The sequence below is a fragment of the Phascolarctos cinereus genome, unplaced genomic scaffold, assembly GCF_003287225.1.
Source record: "Phascolarctos cinereus isolate Bilbo 61053 unplaced genomic scaffold, phaCin_HiC Scaffold_4;HRSCAF=312, whole genome shotgun sequence".
NCBI classification, from domain to species: Eukaryota; Metazoa; Chordata; class Mammalia; order Diprotodontia; family Phascolarctidae; genus Phascolarctos; species Phascolarctos cinereus.
The window spans coordinates 179,635,820-179,662,534 of record NW_027555847.1 but is presented as its reverse complement, the minus strand read 5'-3'; the positions used below and the strand labels follow the sequence as shown (position 1 = coordinate 179,662,534).

Sequence of the window (26,715 nt, the reverse complement as noted above, 5' to 3'; positions counted from 1 at the left end):
GCCCAGATTTTACCTGAGGAAGAAGAGTCTTCCTGGCACGGGTCACAAATCTGGGGGGAAAGGGATCAGAATCTGTTACTATGAGCTATTGTTCATTCCTATCTATGGTTCTTTCTTCAGTGAATATCTTTTTGTGAAGCACTGTGCTAGGCATCATTGGGAATACAAATATATACAACCCTCTGGTCTAGCTGAGGAGGTAAGATTGAACACTGGAGAAGGTAACCCTGGAAGGCAGTGTCAGAGTTACAGCAAGCCTATAGTGTTAAGGAGAAGGAAAAGGGCCTGTTGTGGGCTGGTATCCTCACAGAAGTTTCAGAGGTGAGACTTCACCTTGGGTGAGCAAAGATGTAGAAGTTCATGGGCTTGACCCCACCTTTGGCTAATCCAGTATTTAAGTGGGTTTTCTGGGTCAAGTTTTGGGAGGGTATGTAATTAAAGGTGGGTGGGGCAGTGAGGAGGGAGAATCTGATTTTTAATCCGATCTAGTTTTTTTTTTTTAGCTTGCTTCTAATTAAATATCTGCCCTTCCTTACATTTGGGGCAATCCTGGGCATGTCTTCATGAAATAAAAATGACCCTAAACGAGGCTATGTTCCCTAAAAGTGCCCATATTTAGGGTCTGAATGTTTAAGCAGAAAGGTGGGTTTTAGCCCTTCACCTTGACTGGCCATTTTGGTAGCTATGTATACTGACTTTCAAGAGAGTATTCTTAGGAGAAACTCTGAAAGAATACATGGTAGTCATGGTGCAGATTGTGTAACAGGAAGAATATTGACTTTCAACTTCTAGAATGATTGAAATGTGCAGAAAGGGAATAAGTTGTTCAAGTATTACTCCCACCTCTTACTCATTTAAAAAAAAAACCACCCACATCTGCCATGAGACGAATGACCTGATGTCCTGCCCAGTGCCATTATGGTCAACATCAAATGAATTCTTTCCCTTTGGACTTTTAGACATAGTTTGGCCAGAATTCCAAAGTGAATGCTTGGAATACATCAGTGTAGCAAACTTCAGCCCTACCTGCCATAGACCAGCATGTTAGGTATTCTTTGAAGAGAATCTTGTACTGAATTGAAATTTGGTTTTGTAACATAGCTAATTAATACATCTGTGTTGTTCGTGGAATCAACGTTTTCAGAAAGTGCGCACAATTAAATAGAGGACGGTGGGTTGGCATGCCAAGGTATTTTGGAATAAGTCAGCATGGAATGCAGTTGTTCTTTGAAAATATGTAACATAGAAGAGATCAATTAATGTATACCAGTAACTGATAGACATTCTGAATTAATAATTACCATAAAGGTAGCTGGAAGAGATAATCTCCCAAGATCTCTTCAGCTTCGTTATTCTATGATTCTGCAACATTTTTTAAATGCTGAATTATGCTAAGTATTTCAAATTTTTTATGTCATGATGCATAGTCTGAGTTCTTATGGTTACTAACTACAGTAGCTGCCAAATGTAATATGGAATTGGAATGAACACAATATTACGGAGACTTTTATCGTTAGGAGGTGAGATCTAAAACCTCTACTGAAATCTTCACCTGAGCTCTCATTAGGATATGGTGGAGACCCTCACTTCTCAAAGGCTATTTCTAATGGCACTGGAGAACCAATGTGGGTGACTTCTGTCAAACTAGATAGGCTTTGAGTTGGGCAACTAGGTGGTGAAGTGAAAAGAGTGCTTGGCCTGGAGCTGGAAAGATTTGTCTCACCAAGTTCAAATCTGCCTTCAGACATTTGCTAGCTATACAAGTCACTTAACCCTGTTTGCCTCAGTTTCCTCATCTTTAAAATGATCTGGAGAAAAAAATGGCAAAACCACTCCAGAATCTTTGCCAAGAAAAACCCCAAATGTGTACATGACTAAAACAACTTAATAACAATTAACTGTGTCTTGTCCAAAGACCAACCTTGCTAAATGTGAAAGAGGCTAATGACCAGAAGGTTAACCTTCAGGTGATGATTCCTTTTTTGGCCACAGAAGTTGATGAACCTACCAGCCAAAGGATAGAGTTCAAGCTATGTAGGGCATACCCTCATTAATGAGATCAGGGATCTTTTAAGTATTGAAAAGGAAGGTCCTTGGATCACAGATCTTGTGCTTGAAGGAACCTCAAAGGTGACCATCTACTCAAATCTCATTTTAAAGATGAGGAAGCTCAGTGAATGCCCACTACCACCACCATCCCGGCGGCTTTAGTACTTTGTTATCCAGGAGTGTTAACTAAAGTAACAGCTCCTCTAATTATTTACAGACTCATAAGCATTTAGAGCTGGAATGGATCTTAATGACATCCACTCCAGCCTCCTCCTTTTTAAAACTGAATCCCAGAGGGAAAGTGACTTAATTGCCTACTTCCCCTTCATTACGCACTTGGAGCAGTTTGGTGGTTCTGTGGATCGAGCACTCAGCTTGGAGTCCCAAAGACCCGGGTTTAAGTCCAACCTCAGACATTTGTTAGCTGTGTGACCCTGGGCAAGTCACTTAACCCTGTTCGCCTCAGTTTCCTCACCTGTAAAATGAACTGGAGAAGGAAATGGCAAACTACTCCAGTATCTTTGCCAAGAAACTCCCAAATAGGGTCACCAAGAGTCCAACACGACTGAAAATCACTAAACAGCAACAAAAAACACTAGAGATTTTTTTTAAAAATGTGTTGGAACTATAAAGGAGCCTTGAACTCTGATTTAAGTCACATTTGTTTTACATTAGTTTACTTGACTACTTTAAGAAGTCCAGTTTTGCTGTGGCAGGCTGTAGGAAAAGGACTGTATTTAGAGTCAGAAGTATCTGGTCTCAAAATAGTGAATAAATGTAAAGCATCCACTGTGTGCCAGGCTCTGTTTCCTTTTATGACTTCAAGTGAGTTATTGACCCTATCTGGGCATGAGTTTCACTTTCTGTAAAATAAGAGTTGAATTAATTGCTATCTAAGGGTCTGTCCAGCTCTATATCCTGTTGACAATCTTTCTGCCTTGTTTAAATCATAGAATCTCATGGTTGGAAGAGACCTCAAAAGCTATATAATCTAACTCATACCTGAATGAGTGGCCAGGCAGCTTTTGTTGAAAGAGCTCCAGTGGGAAGGAACTCACTGGAACTCGGTGTGGTACCCTGGAAAAAAAAAAATCCTGGATTTGGGGTAAAAAAAATGCTGGATCTTCATCTCAATCTCACTTCTGCCACTAACTACTTTTGGGACTTTGGACAAATCATAGCTTTTCCGGGCCTTTATTTCTTCATCTATAAAATGGAAAATCTGGACTAGATGACATTTAAGGCCCCTTCCAGCTCAAAATTTCTAATCTTGTGACTTCCCAAAGCAAAAAGTTCCATTTTGGAAAGTTTAACCATAACATTAACACCAAATTTGCCTCTCGGAAGCTTTCATTTCTGTTTGTGGAATAGAAACTTCGTATGAAATTTTTGTATGAGCATGGCTCTGTCTGGTTGGACTTTCACATCTGAGAAGTTTTCATGGCTTGCATACCTTACAAATACAAATAGGAGCCTGCCCATGTTCAGAGAACTGTTTGATCTATTCAAGGTCAGACAGAATGTAAATACACTCTGAAAGGTATTTGATAGAAATAGAGATAAGTTACCTCTGACTCGAGCTGGAATAATAAACTATTAAAAAAAAAAAGTCCTGTCCAAATGGGAAACACAGTGTTGGACAGTGAAAAGCTCGCTGGCTCTGGCATTACAAGCTCTGGATTCAAATGCTACTTAGGACACATACTGCTTCTGAGGCAGCTAGGTGGTACAGTGACTAGAATGATGAGTCAGAAAGCCCTGTGTTCAAATGTAGACTCAAAAACAAACGAGTAGTGTGACCCTGGGCAAGTCACTTAACCTCTGTTTGCCTCAGTTTCCTCAACTGTAAAGTGAGTAGAATACCTGCACCTGACTTGCAGGGTTGTTTTCAGGATCAAATGAGCTAATGTTTGTAAAGTATAAAATGTACAGTGCCTGGCACATAGTAGGTGCTATATAAATGCTTATTCCCTTTCCTCCTTACCTGTGTGACTTTGGAAAAATAATGTAAACTTTCTGGACATCAGTTTTCTTCCCTAAAAATAGGGAGTTGGACTAAGATCACACAATTGTTTGTTTGCTCCTGGGACGTGACCTTAAAGGTCATCTAGCCTTAACTCCCTGAGAGAACTGAAGCCCAGAGGGATTAAGTGATCTGTACAAGCCTGAGTTCAAATCTGGCCTCAGCCACTAGCTGTGTGACAGTGGACAAATCACTTAATCCTGTTTGCCTCAGTTTCCTCATCTGTAAAATGAGCTGGAGAAGAAAATGGCAAACCACTGCATTTTCTTTGCCAAGAAAACCCCAAATGGGGACATGACTGAAATGACTGAACACCACCACCACCAGAAGCAGGGGTGTGCTAGTGCCTGCTCATACAGACTTATGAGAGAGCTGGTTATTAAATTTTCAGTGTGAGGCATTTATACCTGTGGAATTGGCAAATGCTACAAATTAGGGCTTGATTTATTGCTTTTCTGGACTTCAGAAAGTGATGGTGAAAATGTTAGTAATGCAGATTAAACTTAAAAATGTCCTGAGCCCGATCTACTCCTTTCCCCACAGAAAGCTGGTTGTTAAACGTCTACCAGATCACCTCTGGGGACAAGTTATTGTGTCAGACAGTTGTAGAGCTGAGATCCAAACTTATGCCTTCTGACTCTGAATCCGAAAAGCCGTCCCAGCTCTATCTCGGTGATCCCAAGAACATGGGAGGACAACTAATTCACAGTCTCCTTCTCTCATTTGTCTTAAATCATCTCAAAAAGAGTTCTCCAAGTTTGCATGCAAAGATACCTCTAAGTCGAATTCAAGCAATAATGGAGTATTTACAGTGCTGATGGCCACCGAAAAGGACCTAAAAGAAGCATGCCACAGAGTACTCAAGCACAAGCTATTGACAACCCACTTGGGAACACAAAAAGCAATTAGAGCAAATGCAAGTCAGTGTTCCCTCTATTTGTAGCAGAGATCAGACACAGACTGGTGGAAGTGTAGCATTATTTGAGATGTATTTTCGAATATTGTTCCTATTCTTAGCTTTTTTTTTTAAACCAAATACTGGTGGGTGTGGGGGTGTGTGTGTCTGTGTGTCTGTGTCTGTGTCTGTGTGTGTTCATTCTTGCAAAGCCAGTTAAACATTTGGCGGTAGGTACGTGGGGGGAAAGAAGGGGGATGAGAAAACAGCCACAGCTTGACTGGACAAGCAGCTTTGGGCAGTGAAATCATGGGTAAATGGGTAAAGTCAAAGCCCAATTGTAGAGGGCATTACTAACCTCAAAGCACTATATAGTTCTGTCATCGTTCAGTCATGTCCAATTCTGTTGGGGTTTTCTTGGCAAAGATACTGTAGTGGTTTGCCATTTCCTCCTCAGGCTCATTTTACAGATGAAGAAACTGAGGCAAACAGGGTTAAGTGACTTGCCCAGGGTCACATAGCTAATGAGTATCTAAGGCTGGATTTGAACTCAGGTCTTCCTTGCTCCAAGCCCAGCACTATCCACTGAGCCATCAAACTGCCTCATATAAGTTCTAGCTCTTATAAAATGCTAGCTGTTATTAGTGTATGTTAAATTTAACATGAAAAAACAGAACTGCCATGTTCATCCGTGCTTTCTTCTGTTGTTCTGTATGTTTTTATAAAGTTTTACTGATTTTTTTTTTAAACCGAAAAGAAGGATTAGGAATTGATCTAATTGGGGATTCAAAATCATTAAGTTCTTGAAGAGGCAGGAGACATGGGTAGTTTGGGGTGTTTTTAATTGCCTTAGTAAAATGAGTATAGTTGAATGGATAAAGGTAGGAAGATGAGCATGTTAGGAGCAATGTACTAACCCTTGTACCTCACAGAGCAGTTTTTTTACACCTCTCCAATACACTCACTTTGTAATTTTGTGCAAAATTGTAAACTTCTTGAGGACAGAAATTGTGTCTTATTTGTAGCTTTCTTAGATACCAAACCGAGAGGGCTGTTACAATAGTCCTGGCAAGAAGTGATGAGGGTCTGATGATCTAGGATTGGGAAAGGTGATGTAGAAGTAGAAACAATAAATATTGGTTGAATTGAATGAGACACTGAACTAGTGTTGAGGGATGGAGAATGGAGAATGAATAAAGCACACTGCTTAGTTTATGTGCTTGGCAAAAAAATCAAAACTTTTTTTAACATTTGCAATTAAGTTATAAGCTTTGGAGATGACACCCCTCCCGCCAACTCTCTTATCCCTGCCATGGGGTTATTAACTGTGGCATTTAATCTCCTAACTCAATGATGCATCATTCTGGTTCAGTCATTTTCAGTCACATCTGACTCTTTGTCACCCCATTTGGCAAAGATAACTAGAGTGGCTTGCCATTTCCTTCTCCAGCTCATTTTACAGATGAGGAAACTGAGGCAAACAGGGTTAAGTGACATGCCCAGGGTCATATAACTAATAAGTTTCTGAAACCAGATTTGAACTCAAGGAAGCTGAGTCTTCCTGACTTTAGCCCCAGCACTCTTTCATTGTTTATATTGTTTAATATATATTATTTAATTTAATTTAATCTGTATCATCTAATCTGTGTTTAGATGTATCTAAAATAAATATAAAATAAATATCTGCATTTAGACGTAGTGTTTACCGCAACCCTAAGTGTTCTCTCTTTGTTTCATTCTCTCTCTTTTTCACCAGGACATAATTTGGAATGTATCTCTAACAGTCGAGTTACTTCATCACTTGTGACTTCAAATGGTGAAATCACAACTCATGAACAGGAGGCTGGGATCACAAAAGGGACAAAGGTTCTTATGGTGGGAGTTGGCTGTGGCCAAGAGTCATTCCTCTCTGAAGACACGACATCTCCAATTAACCTAACAGATGATCAGATTGCTTCTGGCCTCTACGGTAATTCCACACACTTGTTAAATCTATTTCTTAACACCACAATCCCATGTTAAACATTTCTGGCCATCCAAGTAAATGTAACTGGACAAACATTTATTAAGCACCTACTATATGTAAAGTCAGCATGGACCTAGTGTATAGAGAGCTGACTCAAAGCTAGGAACTTAAACCTAGCTTCAAGTTGTTGAATCCAGGTAAATAACTCGTCAGTGGTCTAGACAACCTTTAAAACCATACATTGCAGAGAAAGTCCTGACAAGCACTGGTGGAGGTAGTTCCCTTACCTAGAAGTTCCTTTATTAATGAAATCATCACAGGTTAAGGGATTAATTTGATAGGAGAAAAAATTTCACGTGCCTTTCCTGGTGATGCTTTAATGGCAAAAGAAACTGGATTTGACAACAGCTATTTTTCTACTTCAGAAGTGGCTTTTTCCATTTTCTTCTTTTTTAAATTATAAACTTAATAAACACGAACATTTTAATGGTCAAAGGACAGAAAAAGTAGATTGTATGTGAAACTGTGAAGTGCTCTTTGTTTTAGTGAAGCAGCCAGGTGATAGAGTAGATAGAGCATGGGACTTGGCATCAGGAAGACCCAAGGTCCAGTCCGGCCTCAGACGCTTTCATGTGGCTGTGTGATTCTCAAACCATAAAGCTCTATAGAAGTGGTGGCTAACATTAATGTTCTTAAATTTAACATGAAGCAACAAAGCTGCCTTGTTTGTCTGTGCTTTCTTCTGAAATTCCTTCTAGTGTCTTGCATGTTTTTATAAAATTGCACTGATGCTTCCTTTTTTTTGGGAGGGGGTGGGGAAGAATACTATCACTCCCCACCAATTTGTCTCCTCCCCAGGCAGAAGCCCAGTCTTGTAACAGATCAGTATACTCAACCAAGACAAAGCCATGCACTGAAAAAAAAAAGCATGATCTCATCTTACTCTGCGCCTCTAGTTCAAAAGCGTTTTTAATGTAATTTTGAAAGAATGTCATTTTGTTTATACACCCACAGTTTTCCAGCAGGCTCTGCTTCACTTTTTCAAACATACTTGCCCCAGATTTTATTTATTATAAACAGAAATATAACAGATGTATGATGATTTTGTCTTTGAGGCACGTTAGCCTTTTGTCCAGTTGGTATTGATGTGTGTTCCTGGGTGTTATTTTATTTTTCACAGTATGTGCCAATAATGACAGTACACTGAAGTCTATTATGAAGAAAGATGGGAAAAAAGAGTCCAACAGCACAAAAAAGAATCTTCAGTTTGTTGGCATCAATGGAGGGTAAGGCAAAAAGAGTGATGCTATTTCTCTTCCTGATGACCTGTCTCCTTTCCTTCTTTCCTGTACCAAATCACCTCAAGGCTGCTGCTACCCTAGCCTGTGATTGGATTTAACAATACCCAAAAAAGTCATATTTGGAGCTTCTTTTCTCTTATCTCCTTGATAACTCGTGTCTTTTATCTAAGGAGTATCTGATGAAAATGAACAAATATCATCTTCACTTCTGGTTGATTACTAATGAAAACTGCCCTTCCTGAAGTACTAATTACCACCAGCAGGTTTCTGACTAGTCCTTGAACACACTTAACTTCTTGTCAGAATTCAAAACATAACAGAGAAAGAAATCAAAGGGTCATAATGGAATTGGCCCTCTGCTTTAAGACTTTTGACCTTTTAATCTAATGAGCAGCCAGGTCAGGGACCTTCTGATTATGTAGAGTAGTGTGCTGTATTCGGTTTTCATTTGTTGTGTTTTTCTGTTCTTCCTAAAGACCTACATCTCAGCGTCTGGCCACTTTTCCCACAAATGGCCCAAGACAACTAACCAGTGAAAGACACTCAAATAGCTTTCTGAAATTATGTGCATAAAAATTCTTATAGAGATACTTGCAAGAAAAACAATTTAGAATGAGCATTAAGGAATATAAAGTTAACATCTGTGTTTTGATCCATTCTGTTCTATCTGATCCAAAAAAAAAAAAAGAAAAGAATGAAAGGAATGAGAAATAAAATTAAGAACTGGGCAACTTTCAGACCTGGTTGGCTTTTGAATTATATTCATAAGTATGTTTCCGTACTTTGCAGTAGATGTGATGGAATTTTTTTTAAAGCTATGCATCATATCCATTGCTTGCCCAGGACATTTTATTCTTTTCAGAATTCTTTCAGCATCCTCATCTCATAAAGCCACAGGACTTTAAATGACTTTTGAAAGGGGTCAGTCTTTTTAACTTAGGATGTAAAAGTTTAAAGTCCTAATTTTATTATTATTATTATTTCAAGAGCTCCCCTACATAAAACTGTAGAGTTGAAAAGGATTTTAGAGTATCTTGTCCAGTCCCCTCATTTTACAGATGCAGATACTGAGGCCAAAAAAATTAAGCAACTTGCTCCCAGTCACAGAGGTAGTGAGTGGCACATAGGACTAAAATGGTTGGTCTTCTGACCCCTTAAACCAGTATTCTTTCCACTAACCCTAATAGAAATTTCTAAGTCATATCACTGGGTCTATCTGGACACGCGTGTGCATCTCCTGAAATCCCAATTGCCACCTAGGTATGAAACAACCTCAAGCGAAGATTCCAGCTCAGATGAAAGCTCTTCTTCCGAGTCAGATGATGAATGTGATGTCCTTGAAGAGGAGGAGGAGGAGGTGGAGGAGGACACTCAGGGAATGGCGGAAGGGCACCATGCAGTTAATGTTGAAAGTTTCAGGTCCGTCGGTGTGGAGGAAAATGAGATAAAGGTTCCAGAAAGCAAACCAGAGAAGGTGGAAATCAGAGAGAGGTGTGGTACATTCCTCTTCCCTCCCCCTTACCCTATTATAGTATGTGTAATGTCTACTTCAGGTGCAATAGAGTTGTCTAACTAGAGCAATCTTGGTCAGAGCTCCTTAAAAAAGAAAACTAACAAATGGACCAATGTTCTCATTTCTAGTCATTCTATTAAAGGGCAAGCTAGGGAACGTGACCACATCTCTTATTTGGCTTTTGATCACCATAGAGACTTCTGAAATCTTTGTTCCTGGACCAAATTTTACACCCGAGAACACCACTCACATGTGCCTCTAAAGCTTTTATTGTTTGTGTGTCTGTTTCACTTCTAAGAGAAACTGAAAATTTTTAGTGACAGAAAAGAGTTTTTATGATTTTTTAAAAAGCTTTGTCTCTAGGCATGTATATCCTTACAGATATAAATAAGCCATTATTATAGAATTGTTAGTTGTTGAGTAGAAATTTTTGTTAGTTTTCAACTAAAAGTGAAAATTATAAAGATGAACCGTTATTCTGTTTGTAAGTTTTCCATTGGAGAATATTACTAGGAGTAGACTTTGGAACATCACCAATAACTAAATGAAGTAAAATCCCAAATAAAAGCTCTGAAATATACTTAGCTTAGAATGCAGGAGCTCTTAATGTTTACCAGCAAATATGGCGTAGACTTTTTTTAAAAGGGAAAATGAAGCCAAGGATTGAAGGGAATAAACAAATAATACACTGTAATCCTTCATTAAGATAAGTACAAATAGCCCCTACAAGATCCATTCAATTTTACTTGGAAAGTAAAAGTTCAGCTACATTAGTAGAAGGTAAGTGTTATTGGTCTACATTTATCTGCAGGTGTATTCAGGTAACTCACATTCTTGTTCTGACTTTTAAGTTTTTACCTCCTTAAAAGAAGCACTTTTTTTCCCCAGCAACTAAAACAAGTACTTAGTTTTCTGATCAATAAATGAGCTCCCAAAGTATGGTATATCTTGGTGTAGAAATGAAAATAATATAAGTGTATGTAATAGTCTTTGTGTGTGGATAAGAATAATAAATTGAAATTGTTTATTTTTATTATTCATAATTATACTAATTTTATTTCTATGTATAAATAATTATTTATATATAAATAACAATATTTATACTTATAATTCTGTTTTAAACCCATTATTAGGGAGTAAATCATGCTTTTTAAGCCTAATTCTCTGTTTTAATATTTGCATCCAGAACCACTGTAAAAGCAAAAGCCATTTTCACTATAAGAACTAAACTTCTAGCAAAGACTAGAAGCTGGAAGTGAATGTAAAATCCAAGTGTGAAGTTTTAAGTACCAACCAGCCTTTTTTTTTGGGGGGGGGGATCCTCAGGGGCCAGTATTATATCTGAGGCTTCAGCTGGGCCATTTGGCCTCCTGTATTTTAAAGGATTAAAAATTTTGTTTTAAGAATTATTCTTTATAAATCCAAATCAATTAGCTTTTATTCTTTTATCCTTAGGTACGAATTAAATGAAAAGATGCTATCTGCGTGTATTCTACTGAAAAATAACATCAATGATCCTAAAGCCCTGACCAGCAAAGATATGGTAAGCTAGACCAGTGTATGGTCCCCATTACTGGTCTCTGTAAAGTTGATGTTAATGTGAACCATGGTTTATATACTAGCCTAAGGCTATTTTCCTTTACAACCTTCTCCTCCCTTGAACCTTAAATGGAATGAGTGGGCCAAGCAGTCACACTGCCTCTTCTCAGTGCAAGCAACACATTGACCACTTACTTCCATTCCGTCTCTGCAGATTTTTTTATCCACCCTGTACTTTTCTTGGGAGCGTGTATTCATCTTTGAGGCATGTAGAAATGGAAATGTGAATGAGGTTCAGGCTCTTTGCATCAGCCTATTCCTCTCCTGTTTTCAGGCTCATCATAGGAATCAGCCTGCTAGAATTTGAAGCACATTTCTTTTTCTTTTTTTAAAAGCCTGTTGTCTGGGCAGAAGTCAGCATTCCTTTTTATTACAAAACTGCATATTATCTTCTGATGTGGAATGCATACGGCAACTATTCTTAACCCTACGAGCGACCACGGTGGCCTCAGGTTTCTAGGAGGTTCTGAAACAACTGAAAACAAGTGGATTAAGGTTGCGTTGCTATTTATGAACGTCCTAGGAAAGGTTGCTTTTGTGTTCTGCCACACTGACTGAATCTGACAAACCCTGCCTACCAACTCCTTGGGTTTCTGACTCAGCTGAAACTGGGACTCTTCCCTTCTCTGGCAGCCCAGAGCTTAGGGGCATTCAGAGAGCTCATCTCAACAATCACGTGCATTGGGGTTTTTCTGCAGTGACTGGTATGGTTGCATAACAGCTGAGTGAAGAAGAAATTATGATGTAGCCGTTCAATGAAAAAGATTGATTTTTAAACTCACAGCATCAGAGAAAGTTAGAATTAGAAGAGATTTATGGACAGGCCCATACAAATGGGACCATTTATTTTCATGCATATCTGTACTTGACTTTAAATAAACTCTGAAATATATATTAAAAAAAAATCATGCTGTCATATATCCCATGGAGGTCCATTTTTGGAACACCCCAGACCAGCCCTGTCATTTGGCAGGTTAGGAAACTGAAATCTTGATAAGTTGTGGCTTACCCAGGGCTGGCCATTTAATAACAGAGCTGAGATTAGAACCCAGGTTGCCTGAGCCCCCGTCTTGGCCTTATTTGGCTCAGAAGATAGAGCCTCTCTGCTTCTGGGACTAGTAAAGTATATGTTCTGTTAAAGATACCCTGTGGTCATTTCACACTTTTGATGCAATTACGTAAACCCATCCAAACCAATTAGTAACATCAGTGGAGTAGGACAGAGAAGGAAGGTGACAGTGAGGTTTAGAGATGAAAATTTTAAAGCATTCTCCCAAAATTTCAAAGATCTAAGGGGAATACAGTGAATGTGTTGAAAAAACAGTAAAAAGAATGAGCATTTTTTAAGTGCCTACTATGTGACAGGCCCTCTGCTAAGCACTTTACAAGTATTATCTCATTTGATCCTCACAGCAGCCTTGGGAGGTAAGCCCTGTTAATTATCCTCATTTTACAGATGGGAAAACTGAGGCAAACAAAGGTTAAGTGACTTGCCCAGGTCACATAGCTAGGAAGTGTCTGGGGCTAGATTTGAACCCAGGACATCCTGACCACAGGCCTAGAGCTGTAGAACCACCTGGCTGTACGTGGTAGGCTCTCATAAATATTTGTTGAATGAATTTCTATGTAAGTAATTTGGTGTGAACATCGGTAGAAATGGGAAAGAAGACAGTTTTGGTTTTGGTTTTTTAATTTGTGAGGGTTTGGAGGGAGATTTTGTTTTGACAGAACCCAACAAACATTCAGACAAACCCACTCAACAGATTGTACTTTTCCCAAACTGTTCAGCAAACCACTTACCACATGACTAGAGCTGATAGTACCTACCGCTTCACACTGGAGGGAACACAATTTAAAGAGCGTTGGACTTGGGTTCATGCCCCAGCTCTTAGTAACCCTAACCTTCACTTACTCAAGCTTCTTGTTCAGTTGTGTCTGACTCTTCGTGGCCCCGTTTGGGGTTTTCTTGGCAGAGATACTAGAATGGTTTGGCCTTTCCTTCTCCAGCACATTTTACAGATGAGGAAACTTAGGCAGACAGGGTTAAGTGACTTGCCCAAGGTCACACAACTATTACATGTCTGAGACTGGATTTGAACTTGGGAAGGTGAGTCTTCCTGATTCCAAGCCCAGCACTCCATCCTCTGCACCACCTAGCTGCTCTTCCTTAAAAGTTAAGTTGCCTAAATCTCTAAAATGGGCATAAAAATACTTAATGTTCCAATCTCAGCAAGGAAGTTGCAATTGCAGGATCAAATGAGATGGTGCATTTAACGAGATCTTTAACTATAAAGCATTGTACAAATATTTTATACTGTTGCAGCTATTTTTAACATCGTCCAGGATTGTGACTCAGAGTGTAGTTGGGGGACATTAGGGATCCTACTGCTGATTTTAGGGGAGTCATTTGTAAAGTATGTAAAAGGGCTTAAAGCGTACACGTTATTTTGAAAATTATTTTATTGATCTTTTTATATCACCTGTATTTAACCAGTTAGCCTTCCCTATCTCTCTGTCCTAGTAAGCCATGCTTTATAATAGAGAAGAAAAAAAATGAAAGGGAAAAAAATTCAGCAAAACTAATCAACGTATTGAAAAAGTCCAATGTTCTATGCATTACTTCAAACCCATGGTACCCCACCTCCTCTAAGAAGTCAAGGGAAGGGGCAACTAGGTGTCACAATGGATAGAGCTCCTGCCATGGAGTCAGGAATACCTGAGTTCAAATCCAGCCCCAGATACTTGATACTTACTAGCTGTGTGACCCTGAGCAAGTCACTGAACCCCAATTGCCTCCCCAAAAGAAAAAAAAGACATCAAAGGAAGGTGTCTTTTTATAGCTCTTTTTTGGTTTGGGGGCCCATATCAATATTCTCAGCAGCTTGTGATTTTGTTTGTTAACTTTGAGTAGGAGAAAGAAATAGCAGCTCCTATTTTGGATTGGTTGTTTCTGAGACCAGATTCTTGCCTATACTTGACTAAAAAAGGCCTGGTTTCCTAGACTGTTAACTTGAGACTTAGAACACCTATAAATAGAAGTGGGGAAAAATTGATGGCAATCCTTTTGGTTTTGTTGGCAGAGATTCTGTCTCAATACCATCCAGCACGAATGGTTTCGGGTATCGAGTCAGAAGACAGCTATCCCTGCCATGGTTGGAGACTACATCACTGCTTTTGAGGAGGTCTCCCCGGAGGTCTTGCAGTATATCATCAACATGGCAGATGGCAATGGAAACACAGCCCTCCACTACAGTGTCTCCCACTCAAACTTCGAGATTGTGAAGTTGCTTTTGGATGCCGGTATGTTGGCTGCCCTCCTCGTCACCCAGAATGAAAGAGTTGGGACATTTCCTCAGAGAGCCTGTGGGAGGAGTGGAAAGAGAACAAACCCTGGGTGAAAATCCCCTTTCTTTAATACTTCATAGCTGAAAGCCCTTGGCCATCCTCTCCAAGATGCAGTTTTAACATCTGTAAAATGGAGAGATTAATATTTGTGCTAGCCATCTCACAGGAGTGTTTTGCTGTATTTTCTCCATTTCATATATGGGGGAAAAACTGAGGCAAACAGAAGTTAAGTGACATGCCCAGAGTTACATAGCTAGTAGCTAGCAGCTGAGGCTGGATTTGAATTCAGATCTTATGTAGGTTATCATTAGCCTGGTTCATTTGCATCAGAATTAAATGACTCTTTTTTCTCCTCCCTCTTCACATAGTACAACATATGTTTATTTAGTTCTAGAAAAAACATGTGAAGCTTAAAATCTAAGTAATATTAGATAAAGGGTATGTCTTGTCTGCCTAGAAATAAGGTTTTGAATACCATCTTGCTAAAGTCAAGTAGGAAAAGAAGAGGCAGTTTTACTTAGTGATATTGTAATATCTTGTGATGATAATATAATATGTATATAATATTATATATTTTGATACTACAATATTCTTACTCTTGGATTATTTAGTGTTAGATCTGTAGATAGTTATTTAGTATTATTATATTCTTACTCTCAGAGTGAACCATTTAAGCTTTTTTGGTCTCATTTTACCCACCTATCCCCAACTCAGTTGACTGGAGTTCTTTGTTAAAGAAGCACATATTATGGATTTGATTCCAGGGCAGGCCATGGCTATAGACTGTATCATTCCAGCCAGCTATCTTGCAAAGGTATAACATTTATCATAAAAAGAGAATTTGAGCAAGAGACCATGCATGTACAGACCTAACTACTGGAAAATAATTAAAAACCATTAGATGATAGATACTTAGCTTGAAAAGACTTTAGAAATCACTTCCTAATTCTATACATGAGGAAGGCTCAGAAAGGTAAAATGATGTGTCTAGGTTCATAGTAATTATAAAGAGCAAATTGAGATTTTAACTGAAATTTTCTGACTACAAATTCAGCTCTTTGCACCCCACTATGCCAGCACATCCCCTACTGTAGTGGTAGGAGTTTAAAGTCAATATTACTCTTATCAGCGCTGCAGTTAAAATTGTGTTAATTCTAGAAAATCAAGGATAGTCTGTCTGTGCCACAGGACATGGATTGGTATGTGGACTGAATTATTCCTTGATCATTGAATTGTTTTGATGAAGAAAGAGAATAGTGTGTGTGTGTGTGTGTGTGTGTGTGTGTGTGTGTGTGTAGAAAAATATATGTGTATGTGTGTCTGCATGCACACATATACACATACACATATGTGTGTGTGTGTATTTTCTCTCCTCCTCCCTCAATCATTTAGGTTTGATTTTGAGAGAGGTAGCATGACATAATAGACAGAAAACTGGCTTTAAAGCCAAGAAGAACTGGAAGCACATAATGAAGCCAGAAGGGGAAGATCTGACTTGAGAAACTAGAAAATCATCCAAGTTTTCCCATTGCTATTTTCCACCTCCCTACTCAACTCTCTCATTTTCTTCCATTTCCTAGAAAGGAGGATACAGTCATCACTTCTTAGCTCCACAAAAAGGGAGCAGGCTTGGCAGAGCTGCCCTTTTTCCATCTAAGTTTGCTTGGTATCTGGCTTCTATCTTGCCTGGTAATCTCCGTCCCAAATATTCAAATGGACTAGAGCCCTCTGAGCTCACATTGGTCTGATCACCCGCAGTCAGACACGTTGTACCTTGACCCCAACATAGTGATGTCATTTTAGTTCTCTTCAGGTATGAAGTACAACAACATGACTGGTAACCTAGGTGATAATTACTTACTTTGATTTAAAGGAATCTGAGACTTTTCCTTTCTACTCCTTGATAATGCCAGAAAATAAATTCTTGAAGTGAAAACGTCAGAAGGTAGTTGAAAATAGATTTGCAAAAAGGCACAACGTTCATTGGAGAATGTTAACTATATTCTGTGGAAAGTAAATGAGTTAATGCCATTGCTAGAAGTAGAGAATCCTTCAGGTTGGACAAAAAAAAATATTCCTATAGCTAGTGTAGATCAATAAACTATATTTGGGGAGGGAAGGAAGAGAAAGAGAGAGAGAGAGAGAGAGAGAGAGAGAGAGAGAGAGAGAGAGAGAGAGAGAGAGAGAGAGAACATATGCAGCATCTGAGGGGAACTTCTTACTAAATATAAATATTAAAGGGCCCCAAAATGCAAACTCCATTTCGCCTCAGTGTTCCATGTTTGCAGAGAACATAGCGTCCCTGGAATGTAATAGGCTATTGAACTGATGTAGTTTCTCATCTTTAACGTCTTAGCTTAAATAAACATCTGGTCTTACACAGATGTCTCATAAGGCCCCTTTCCTGCCCTTCCCACTCCTTTCCTTTAATTAACATGCGCTGGACACATTTAAAACCCACTCGATGGTAAATTAGTAAGCCCCAGTAGATTTCTTAAGAATTATAGGAATAGAAAATTGTCTGGCTTTATTAGGTGTGTACAGAAAGAATGACTCTATTAATTCTTGGCAGTTTCTTAGAGGACTTAGTATATCCATTCTCAGACCAAATAGGCCTGGGGCTTGATGTCATTTAGTTGGAGTAAGACTTCTAAAGATCCAAAGACATCAAAAATAGCACTTTGCGAATTCTAAAATACTTTGTGGCCACAGCAGGTAGCCACAAGGAGCAGCCAGTGGTCCACACAAGCTCTGGGTTTAGTTTCTCACAGACTTGCACAATTTATTTCATCCTACCTGAGATGTTTATTAGTTCCGTGACCCTGAGAAAATCGCTTAATCTTAATTATGCCTCAGTTTCCTCATCTATAAAGTGAAGAGGGTGGATTCAGTGGCCTCTCAAGTCCCTTCTAGGTCTTATTCTGTGATCTTAAGGTGTTGCTGTAACATGGACCTCACCACCTTTATTTTTCCCCTCCAGGACTGTCATTGCCTAAAGAGGTCTCATGGCAAGTTCTAGAGAAGAGTGGCAGAAACCATCTAGAGGGAAAGGCCCAGAATACCTTTGATTATATGATGAATACCGAGAAAACAGAGAGATCAGATAATTATAGGGGTCATGAATCAGAGAATGAAGGTTTAACATAGAGAAGATGGGTAATTTTTAAAATGGACAGAAATCTTTTTTTTTTTTTTTGCAAAAGGAAATCTGCTTGACTGAGAGGAAGAAAGGTGGTGGTAGGGAGGAGGCAGGGTAGAATAGGTGGCACAATAGATAGAATGCTGGTTACCTGGAGTCTGTTTGCCCCAGTTTCTTCATTTTCTAAAAGGAGAAAATTGTAAAGTACTTTTAGTATAGTGCCTGGTACATAGTCAGTGCTGTATAAATATTGGCTATCATCATTATTAGAACTACGTAAAAGCAGGCGAGAAAAAGGGTAAGTAAAACCCCAAATGGAAAGAAGGGATCATGGAATGGAGGAAAAGAACCAGTGGGAACAGGCCATTTAAAAAAAAAAAGATCAAAGCAACTAAAAAAACAGCAGGAAGTGGGGGGAATATAAAACATATATATTAGAAATGGAGGAAAATATAAACCTAAGTAAAGTAATCTCCTACCATCCTAAGCTGTGATGGTTGGGGGATTTCCGTGCCCCCTCATCCTCAGCCACCCGTTGCAGACAAAAGGTGACTTGTGCTTTTTCTTCCCTTTATACCAGGGGTGGGGAACCTGTGGCCTTGAGGCCATATGTGGCCCTCTAGGTCCTCAAGTGCGGCCCTTTGACTGAATCCAAATTTCACAGAATCCCCTTAATAAAAGGATTTGTTGGAGGCAGCTAGGTTGGCACAGTACGTAGAGCACCGGTTCTGGAGTCAGGAGGACTTGAGTTCAGATGTGGCTTTAGACACATAACACTCACTAGCTGTATGACTTTGAACAAGTCACTTAACCCCAATTGCCTCACCAAAAAAAAAAAAAAAAGAATTTGTTCTGTGAAGTTTAGATTCAGTCAAAAGGCCAAACTTGAGGACCTAGGGGGCCACATGCAGCCTCAAGGCTGTAAGTTCCCCACCCCTGCATTTATACCAGTCTTTTTTGGGGGGGGATAAAAGGGATATTTTGCTTAAAAAGATCTCATTTCATCAACTTTCTTTCTGAATTATTCATATCCTTTGAGTGCCTGCTACATTCTTGCATACAGAAATTTCAGGGCAGGGGGAGCGCCGCATTCCAAAGGGATTCCCCTTCTCCCTTGCAGATGTGTGTAATGTAGACCATCAGAACAAAGCTGGCTATACCCCCATCATGCTGGCGGCGCTAGCTGCTGTGGAAGCTGAGAAAGATATGAGGGTCGTGGAAGAACTTTTTGGCCGTGGAGACGTGAATGCCAAAGCTAGCCAGGTCAGTACTGTTGCTTTGTCATATGCGATGGGTCCATTCTAGGAGGCGGGGAAGGCTAGGGAAGAGCTGTTTTTAGCATCTTGGAATGGCTGGCACAGATACCAAATTTTCCTTTCTAGTGGAATCAGCCTGTGGCTGCTCACTGCTGTGCTCAGGAAGTCTCTGAGCACAAGACTGCCTCCAGTCAGCCAGAGACAAGTCAAAGAAATGTTAAATCAGAATCTTTGTTCATCTTCTGTCTCCTTTTCCTCGAATCCTCCTGGATATAATGTATTTGATACTCTTTATTTGATGATTATCTCCCGGAAGAACTCCTCATATTGCCTGCTTTTTAGTGTTCTTCCCCCTTTCATCTTTCTGTCACCTGGATCCTGTCCCTGGTCTGATACCCTTCAGCTCTCCCAGCTAAGATCCTTTCCTTATCTCTAGCCTGATACAGACCCCTAGACCCTTCAGCTGTTTCCAACATGGCCTCTGTGGCAATTTCTAATTTTCTGTTGCGGGTGTTTTGTTTGTTTGTTTTTCATTCCTGAAGGCTGGGCAGACAGCCCTAATGCTTGCAGTCAGTCATGGAAGAATCGACATGGTAAAGGGTCTGCTGGCCTGTGGAGCAGATGTCAACATCCAGGATGATGAAGGCTCTACTGCCTTGATGTGTGCCAGTGAGCATGGCCACGTAGAGATAGTCAAGCTCCTACTGGCACAGCCTGGATGCAATGGTACCTTGGAGGACAATGTAAGCAGAAACAAAGACCTTAGGAATTGGGCCTTCTTATTTAGGGGAGGAGGAAAGAAATGGAGTGACACAGAAAATGATACTGACAATGTTTATGGGAACCTACATGATATTAGTGGGAAGGGTAATTGATCTGGAGGCAGAGGTCCTGGGTTCAAATCCCACCTTTGCCACTTACTACCTGTGTGATGTTGAGCAAGTCACTGAACCTTTACAAACCTCATCTATAAAATGAAGGAGTTAGACTAATTGGACTCGGGGAGTCTCTTCCAGATCGAAACATTCAATTCTGTGTTTTAGATAGAGCCAGATTAGGACAAGAGAACAAAGTACAGTGATTTTTTATTTGGCATGTCAGCAGTTACTTATTAAGCCAAATGCTGAATCCTGTATGACATAACAGAAAACTGACACAGTCACAGTCTTCACTGATCTTATCTTGCAGGGACATACAGCACCTACAGCTGGATGGTGTAGTCAGTAGAGTGCTGGGGAATCAGGAAGACCAGAGTTCAAATCCAGCCTCAGACATTTGCTAGCTGTGTGACTCTGAACAAGTCACTTAACCTCTCTTTGCCTCAGTTTCCTCATCTGTAAAAACCAAGATAATAATAGCACCTGCTTCTCAGGGTTGTTGTGAGGATCAAGTGAGATATTTGTAAAGCAAATATCTTTGGAAATCTTAAAGCAAAAATTTAAATTCTAGATATTATTGTTATCACACAAACAACTATAATGCATAATAGTACAGTAAGTGAAAACAAAGGACAGTGTGAATTCTGAGTATAGAAAGGTCTTTACTCACTTAGGAAGAGATCTGGGAAGCTTCATGGAGGAGATGCTAGCTGAGCTAGAACTTGAAGCCTTGATAGGTTTCATTTAGCAGGTATTAGGGCAGAAGAAGGAGAATCATTCTGGGTATCAGACTTGAGGGCCCAGAGTTGGGAAATTGGGATAGTAAATCACATTTGGTGAGCACATAGCATATACTGAAGGGGAAAATAGTGTGAGATAAGGCTGGAAAGTTAGGGTGGCACCATACTATGGACAGTCTTACAGATCAGGCTTGGAGTCTGGTTTCACTCATTAGGCAGTAGGGAGCCATTGAGAGGTTTTTAGCAGAGGGACCGATGTATCCGGGTCTGTGAAGAATAAAGACTAATCTGTTAACAGTGTGAAAATGGACTGGAGGGCAAAGAAAATAGAAGCAGGAAGAGCAGTTAGGAGGTTATGTCAGTGGTCCAGGTGGGCAGTACTGAGTGCCTTCACTAAGGTGGTAGCAGTGAGGCCAGGAAAAACCAGATATGTTGGCATGGCAAGGGTAGAATGGACAGGACCCATCAGCTGTCATATGTGGGCAGCTCGGGAAAGGGAAGAGTCAAAAACTTGCACATTTGATCACGTGAGTTTTCATACACCCATGTGCTTTTCACAATTTTTTGCCTTTTGGGGGTTGGACATGTCATTTCATTAGTATAGAAGGGACTCCTGGTGAGGAAGCTGCAGGATCACTTGCTCTGCAACTCAGCTGTTCTCCAAAATACAGTGATCCAAAACAATTCCTATGGATTTATGATGAAAACGCTCTCTACCTCCAGAGAAAGAATTGGTGGAGTCTAAATGCAGATTGAAGCATATTGGTTTTTACTCTATTTTTCTTGGGTTTTTTTTTGTTTGTTGGTTTGGTTTTTGTTTGAGGTGAAGTACATTGCCATGATCACAAAGCCAGTATGTGTCAGAGAGAGGGTTTGAACCCAGGTTATGCAGATTCTCAGGCTGGTTTTCTGTCCACCTCTTTCCCTACTTCAGCTGGTATTACATTTATTTTTGTAGCTGTCCTGCCCTCCTGCCACTGGGAAAGAAAAATAAACAATCCTGAAATCTCATTCTAGGGCAAGGGTGAGGGTCAGCAAGGGAATTAGCACTGGTGGTGGGGGGGGGTGTCCATTGAGAAGGGCATGGAGAGGCAGGCATTGGTCCTTGTTTCTCTAATTGTGAAAGGCTTATCTGTGGGGAGCATGGCTTTTGACCACAGCTTGCTTTCAGTAGAGCACATTGAAAAGGTGGAAGAAAAACGTTTTCTTTTGTCTCAGACTTCAAACCACTCAGTAGGGTCTAAGCCAGCAAGATAAGGAAGTCAGTGGAAGGTTTTATGGGCATGAAAAATAAGCCGCTGTGGCATTTCCACTACCTCTGTGGACTGTTGCTCCAGCAGATTCCTTTAACTCTGCCCCAGAGGAGCTAACATTTCCAGCCCTCCTTTTCCTCAGGACAGGAGATGTAGGTTGTCATTTTTTTTTCCCTCTGGCTAATATCAGGGAAGGGCAGCTTGTGCCAACATTGTTAAAAGGTTGATAGAGCCATACTGACTGTCCAGGAAGTCTTCAGATTGAGTTGCCTCTCTTTAATTAACTGCCTCTGTATCCTCATTTATCAAAAGGAAAAGGGTGGGGGGAATCAGGATAAGGGCGTTGAATCAGAGCTAAGCAGTGAAACGGCAGAAGCCAAGCAACTGGCTATGGTCACTGTTAATCAAACATTTCATTTAAAGAGGCATTTATAAAGAACCTACTCTGTGCAAGGCATTACAGTAGGGATACAAAAATGAAAGGCTCAAAGGTTTTGAACAGAGGGACAGCATGACCAGGTCTATGAATAATGAGGATTAGTCAGACAACAGAGTGCAAAAACGGATTGGAGGGCAGAGGCCGGAAGACCAATTAGGAGGTTATTTCAGTGGTTCATGTGGTAACGAGTGTCTATACTAGAATGAGAGCCATAAGAATAAATAGGAGAGAACAGACATGAAAGCTTGTGGTGGGGGTAGAATGGATAAGGCTTGCCAATATGAGAGCTGAGGGGGAGGGGAGAGTCAGTAATTGTCCATGCCATGGCTTCCTTTTAATTTTAACAGTGATGATGTGAGATATGAGCAAATAAATGTAACAGAAGGTTGAATGTAGGTGAGAGGGAAAGTGAGATAAAGATGAAAGAGCAGAATGAAGTAAGACTACCAGAGGGCTTGGAGCTGGACTATAGAAGGCCTTCAATTCCAGGCTAAGGAATTAGCAGTTTTTTTCCTGGAGGTTTCCAAGCAAGCAGTTGACCTGTCCACCCTCTTCCATGACTAAGATCATTTCAGTAGCTGTGTGAAAGATGGAGAAACTGGAGGCAGAGGCTAGTTAAGGAGGCAGTTCACACCCTTATGACCAAGTAGCCTTTTTTTTTTTTGAGCTTATGGAGAAAATAAATTGAATTACACTGTGATGGCATTTAATCAATCTCAATTCCTGTTGTTTAAAAGAGAGAAAGCATTCAAACAGCATGAAAATACTTAAGACATTCTGAGATTGCTGAACTTTTATGGAATGAAGAAAATAAATTATAATCCCCTTAATTTTTGATATCATTTATGTAAGCCATCAGGAATCATTAGTTCATCAATGTAACTTGTAATGTTACTGAGATAATAAAGGATTTAAGGTTCTATATCCCTCATTAAGAGGATCTGTAACAGTGTCATTGCCTCATAAAACAAATCATTCCAAGTCAAACTTAGTAAGTTCATAATAAGATAAAAAGCAATCCTGACTTTGGAAGCCTACATGCTACTGGGAAGATGCAACATATAGGTTAATAAATTAAGGACAAATACATAATTAACTATAAGGTGATTTGAAGAAGTGGAGAGAGCATTAACAGGTAGTATCCAGGAAGGCTTCAGAGAGAAGGCGATACCTAAGTTGATCCTTGAAGCAGAGGGGGTTTGTGAAAGGTGTAGGTGAGGCATGCAGGAATAGTCCAGGCATGGGACACAACTCAGGTAAAGGTGAGAGAAGACAGATTTAAAGACTATCCAGGAGTCAGTTTGCTAGAATGCAGAGTTTTTGAAGGAGAGATAAGGCTGGAAAGATAGGTTGGAAGCCAAATAGGGAGGTTCTTGAATGCCAGGCTGAGAAGACTATATTGTATCCATTGAAGAGTTTTGAGCAGGAGAATGCCATGGTCACACCCATGCTTTGGTAAAATTATCTTTTGGCCATTGTGTGAAATAAGATTAAGAGATGAATGAGACTGGAGGCAGAGGGAGAGATAATTAGTAATGGAGGCTTGGACTGGAATGGTGGCTGTGTGAAAAAGGTAGATGCAAGAGATGCTGAGGAGTTAGACTTAATAAGATATGACAACTGATTGAATGGGGGCTGGGGAGACAGGAAGAATCAAAGAAAACTGAGTTTCTGAACTTAAGTTAGCTCAATGAAGTAGAGGTCAGGAAAACCTGAATTCAAATCCTGTTCCAGACAATAGCTGGGTGACCCTGAACAAACAGATCATTTGATCTCAAGGCTGCAGTTTTTTGAATTGTTCTAAGTCTAACATTTTATCATCCAATGGACTTGGTCATCAGGGAAGATTGTAATGTTCTTAGTGAAAAGAATGAAATTGGGAAGGGGGCTGGGTTTGAGGGAAAGAGAAGAAGTTCCATTTTGCACATGTCAGCTTCTAAATGCTAGAGTTTGGTTGGTTCCTTCTGCCCCTTTTAACCCTGAATTTAGATGAAGGATCTTAACACTTTGAGACTTTTGACTTGGTTTTCTCCATTTTTTTTCAAGGACGGAAGCACTGCACTCTCTATTGCCTTGGAAGCAGGACACAAAGACATAGCTGTTCTTCTCTATGCCCACGTCAACTTCTCCAAACCCCAGTCACCGGTCAGTGTTGAATACTGAAGATATAGAGATAAGCTAAAATTCCCCAAGTTGATTCGCTCTTACTTGGTGGGAGCCCAGGAGATCTAGATGTTCTGGTTCCCTGATAAAGCTTGAATTCTCCCCCCTCAACAACCTAGGCCTTGTGTACAGGACAAGCCAGACCTGATGTCCTCAACACCTCCTTATCCTTTCTGAGATAGTGGTTGGGCTGTTCTACTACCATTACTTTTGTTGTCTTCTTTGTAAATATTGTGAAAAATTACTCGAGGACCCAGACCACGATATCTCTGCCCTTCTCTCTTCCTTTCCATTTCAGGGATAAGGCCAGTTTGGGCTTCATTCCATGCTCACACTTAACCAGAAACCTGAGCCTTGGAAACAGGTGGTATCTGTGTTAACTGAGCCTTTGTCTTGGGAGGAATCATCTTAAATAGAGGTTGGTGGGAGGAAGGGGATTAGCTTCAAAATTTCCTGCTGATTTTAGGGATTCTAGAGCCCTCAGACACCCAACTCTCCAGTGGCTGCCCCAGTTTGGGGTTTGGCCAGTACTGTTCTCAGCCCTGCCAAGACTCATCTGCTTAATGTGAGGCATTTTTGTTTGAAAGTGACTATATTGTGTCAGAAACCCGAGTGGCCTAATACACCGCTTCCCCTGTTTAACTAGCTGAAGTCATTCTAAATAACACCCTCCCCATTTTTTTTCCTTCATATTTTCTAGGGCACACCTAGGCTTGGAAGGAAGACATTGCCTGGCCCTACCCACAGAGGGTCGTTTGATTAGCGATGGGCAAATATTCCTGCATATTCATGCCACCATTAAGCTGCTAACTGTTACTGTTTTTATGGTGACAGAAACTGAATGTAAATGTCTTGTGCCTGAACTCACCAGCAAACAGGGAGCAGAAGCCCAGTGTGAAAGGCAGAAAACATTCAAACGTTAAAGAAAGCGATAGGCGGAGCACCTTGCTGATTAGCGCAGGTAGTGCTGTAACTTTTGACCATTTTTCCACCTATGTTGGACCCACCACCATCCCATTCTGTTGCTGTCAAGTCTCTATGTTCCGTTATGTACAGTTTTCGGGAATTGTAAACTCACCTGAGCAGGCTGCTTTTACGTTGTTCCCCTCTTCACCTGCCCCCAGCCCTGTGACATTCTTGATAATGTCATGGTCTCAATGACATCCCTTTTGTCTAGTGCTCAGATTTTGTATACGTGTGGTTTCTTTTTCTTGAAAGATATTTATATTTACTAAATGTGGAATTTGCTGGCAATAATTCTCTTAAATTCCATTACATTTTTTTTTCTTTTATCTCCATCGTTTTAAACAAAGAAAATTGGAATGGTTTTGGTTGTTTAAGCTCCTTGGGTCTAAGCTGGTGGGTTTCTTCAGATTTAGGAATGGAAGGTAGAACTCTCCGAAGTCTAAAAACTCACTAAAGAAAATGTCTACAGTTCATTATGTCTATTGGATGTATTATGTAACTTTTTATATAAAAGATAACTATATGAAATTAATTCACACAGTATTTTCAACTTTTATATTCTCTAGTAACTAAACACATGAAGAATTATGTGTAATATTACCATATTTTTATTAATAATTGCACATCCCTATTCATAGCTAATGTTTAAAATTTGATTTATGTTAGAGGGATCGGGAATATAGAGGAAGATAGTTTAGTTCTGCATATTTATGGAAACCTTTATATCATGTCACACTCACCTTAGACCTATATGTATTTAAATGTTTGAAGTGCCTTAGACTCTTGCCATATTTTCAAAATAAAAATTCATTATGCTATTTTACTCTTCCTCTGCCTGGCTTTTGATTGCTGTCCACTCCCAACACTGTTGAGTTATGGCAGAGGCAGTAAAAGCTGATTGATGTATTGAGTGAGGCCGGGAGAGTGAGCGCCTCACCGGTCTGGGACTACTGATGTGGAGAAGTCGTCTTCTGAGGGCACTGGTACCTTTCCTGCAGGTTGCATGTCATGGTTTTGAAATTTAAGACTTTATTAACCGAACAGCTCTTCACACAGGTAATCTCCAGGGGGAGGCCCACAGAGTTAGTTATTGTCATGTCCAAAAAAATATACCAACCTTTGATTTCTAATTTTTACTGCTATGACCATGTGATTCACAGAGGATAAAGGAGTGAGGCCAGGCAGAACCA

General features: G+C 40.0%; 1 protein-coding gene across 2 annotated transcripts in view; it reads left to right on the top strand.

Annotated features, from left to right (window-relative positions):
- KANK1 (KN motif and ankyrin repeat domains 1) overlaps window positions 1-26,348 on the top strand; it is a 251,539-nt gene extending 225,191 nt beyond the window's left edge. The window contains exons 5-13 of one of the 2 annotated variants that reach the window (XM_021001791.2): window positions 6,724-6,936; window positions 8,114-8,219; window positions 9,495-9,725; window positions 11,203-11,290; window positions 14,427-14,646; window positions 18,951-19,093; window positions 19,629-19,829; window positions 24,443-24,541; window positions 25,260-26,348. In XM_021001791.2, coding sequence (XP_020857450.1) covers window positions 6,724-6,936; window positions 8,114-8,219; window positions 9,495-9,725; window positions 11,203-11,290; window positions 14,427-14,646; window positions 18,951-19,093; window positions 19,629-19,829; window positions 24,443-24,541; window positions 25,260-25,322 — 1,364 coding nt within the window. In that variant the 3' untranslated portion in view covers window positions 25,323-26,348. The remainder of the gene's footprint in view (window positions 1-6,723; window positions 6,937-8,113; window positions 8,220-9,494; window positions 9,726-11,202; window positions 11,291-14,426; window positions 14,647-18,950; window positions 19,094-19,628; window positions 19,830-24,442; window positions 24,542-25,259) is intronic. The other variant, XM_021001792.2, reaches the window with a different exon arrangement.
- Window positions 26,349-26,715: the final 367 nt, after the last annotated feature.